At 55.3% G+C, this 2,713-nt stretch overlaps 1 protein-coding gene across 1 annotated transcript in view; it reads right to left on the bottom strand.

Moving 5' to 3' along the window:
• The window catches only part of PSMG4 (proteasome (prosome, macropain) assembly chaperone 4), a 12,169-nt gene extending 9,505 nt beyond the window's left edge, over positions 1-2,664 (bottom strand). Inside the window, 2 exon segments of the mRNA XM_011984609.1 lie at positions 2,191-2,371; positions 2,600-2,664. Of these exon segments, the coding sequence (XP_011839999.1) occupies positions 2,191-2,371; positions 2,600-2,664 (246 nt within the window).
• Between the last annotated feature and the right edge of the window lie 49 nt (positions 2,665-2,713).

The raw sequence follows: 2,713 nt of genomic DNA, 5'->3' as shown, positions 1-2,713 counted from the left end.
CCAAGAATCCCCGAGCAGGCAGGGGCCTAGGTCCCAGGCCAGCTTCCCTCAAGCTGGTAGGACTTAGTGTCACTAGCCCTGCAGCCTCTCTGGGCACCAAAAATCCCTGCTCAACCCAAGGTCGGCCAGCTCGGGTTGCATGGTGTCTGTTCTCTACAGTCTTACACGTGGGAGTTTAGGGAAGCGGGAGGGAGGAGACCTCACAGACTGGTGCCATTCTCCACGCGTGGGCTGGCAAAACTCCTGATAGGGCCCGACAATAACTAGTTCAGGCTTTAGGGGTTACCAAGTCTCTATTACAACCGCTCAGCCCTGCCACCAAAGTACAAGAGCTCCACAGACTCTACCTGCGTGGACGGGAGATGGAGGGCCAGCCCACGGGTCACAGGAACCTTGGGCTTCCTGCCTTAAGCAATGGCCTGTACCTCTTTTCCCCGGCTGGCTCAGCCCTCTGCCCCTGTAAGGAACATCCAGGCACACTGTGGCCAGGGAGTGGGACTGGACTTCCGACAGGCCAGGTCACTCAATCGGTCCCCTGTTCCTTCTCCTGCCTGGCCTTGATGGAGGCGCACTTTCCAGATGAGAAAGCACACCCCACTGGGAGCTGTGACCACCATGGGAGGGGGTGACCAAAGCCACCCCCAGGAGGAGCCTACTTCTTCCACACTCACTAGCCCAAACCAGCACTGCACAAAGGGGCACAAGGCAGTGACACCAGAGCTGACCAGTGCTCAAAGCCTTGCCCACTATGACCAAAGCCTTGGGATCAGGAAAGAATGCGAGGTGGCACAGAGCACACAGCCCCACCCATCACCCCTGGTCCCCCAGGCCTCTTCTGCTGCCGCCTGCTCAAAGGCCCACTGCCAGGCCCCTCCAGAAAAGAAAAAATAAAAAAGGAAACACCAAGGAAAAGAAAAGCAAGAAAGGAATCCAGATGCCATCCCCTTCCTGAGGTCTTTCCGGGTGCTGTTGTGCACAACGAAAGGGCTCGCCCAGGACTTCCCGCCCCCAGCACCCTCAGTCATCACTGCCTCACTGGCTTCAGAAGAGTCTCGCTGAGGGGGCCTCACTCATTCATTCCACAGGGACTTAGAGAGTGGTGCATCAGGAGCTAGAGATACACACGCTCACCCTGGGCAAGCACACAAACCTCACCGTGAAACACTCAACGACTGAGAGAGGGAGCTAACGCGACTGGGAGACCAGCATTGCCAAGCTGGAGAACACATAGGAGCCCTAAGAGGCAACAGAGCCTGAAGGTCACTGGAGTCCTTGGGTGCTCTGAGTTCACCTCGTGAAAGGTTTTGAGCAGAGAAATGAAAATATCCAACTTAAGTCTTAAAACTATCATTCTGTTGCGCTGGTTACAAGGCAGTGTTGTGGCTTGAATTGTGTCCCTGCAAAAAATACACTGAAGTCCTAACCTCTGGGTACCTGTGAATGTGACCTTGTTTGGAAACAGGGTCTCTGCAGATGTAATTAAGACGTAATTTAGGCCGGGCACGGCAGATCACGCCTATAATCCCAGCATTTTAGAATAAAGATCAACATAAAGATTCTTTACTTCCAGAGGGACTTGCTTCCCTTTGGGAGGCAGAGGCGGGCAGATCATGAGGTCAGAAGTTCGAGATCAGCCTGGCCAACATAATGAAACCTCAGCTCTACTAAAAATACAAAAATTAGCCCGGTGTGATGGCTTGCACCTGTAATCCCAGCTACTCGGGAGGCTGAGGCAGAACTGCTTGAACCCAGGAGGCAGAGGTTGCAGTGAGCCGGGACCACGCCATTGCACTCCAGCCTGGACCACAGAGCAAGCCTTCGTCAAAAAAAAAAAAAAAAAGATGTAATTTCAGACAAGGTTATACTGGAGTAGGGTGGGCCCTTAATCCAACATTAGGGAAGGAGGATCATCACTTGAGGCCAGGAGTTCAAGAACAGCCTGGGCAAAATAGTGAGACCCTCATCTCTACAAAAAAGACAATTAGTCAGGTACAGTGGCACATGTCTGTAGTCCTAGCTACTCGGGAGGCTGAGGAAGGAGGATCACTTGAGCCCAGGAGTTTGAGGTGACAGTGAGCTCTAAGAATGCCACTGTACCCCAGCCTGGGTGACAGAGAGAGACTCTGTCTACAGAACTTTGAGAATAAACCTCTGTTGTTTTAAGCCACGCGGTCTGTGGCACTTTCTTACAGCAGCCTCAGGAAACCAGGGGAAACCAGGCGGCGACGCGCAAAGCCGGAGAGGCGGGAGAGGAGGGGAAACGGTAATGTCCCAGGCTTGGCCCAGCGTGGCAGGGTGAAGGAGGTGAGGGCGGCTTGGGTTGTGTCTGCTGTGACTGGCGGCAGTGCCTAGGGACTCAACGCGTGGAGCGCTGAGAAAGAGGAGTGTGAAGAAACAGGAATCCAAGACGACTGCGAGGCTCCGAGCGCACAGCCAGGAGGATGGAGCTGCCATCCCAGCGCCGGGCAGGCGGAGGAGGGGGCAGGCTTGGGGAGAGGGCCTGATGTGTGCCCTAAGAGGGCCTAGTGCGAAATGCCTGAGACGGCAGGTGGAGAAGCAGGAGTCCCCAAAATATGATCAGTGTGCTCAAAATCCATACGGCACGAGAGCTACGAGGTAGACGCGTCCCCCAGCGCGCGTGTGGCGAGGAGGGGCCCAGGACATTCCGACCTACAGAGACCAGGGCGGGACGCAGCTGCGGGCGGCGGGGCAG

Source organism: Mandrillus leucophaeus, unplaced genomic scaffold (genome assembly GCF_000951045.1).
Source record: "Mandrillus leucophaeus isolate KB7577 unplaced genomic scaffold, Mleu.le_1.0 Scaffold27, whole genome shotgun sequence".
Classification (NCBI taxonomy): domain Eukaryota; kingdom Metazoa; phylum Chordata; class Mammalia; order Primates; family Cercopithecidae; genus Mandrillus; species Mandrillus leucophaeus.
This window is presented reverse-complemented; position numbering and strand designations above follow the sequence as displayed.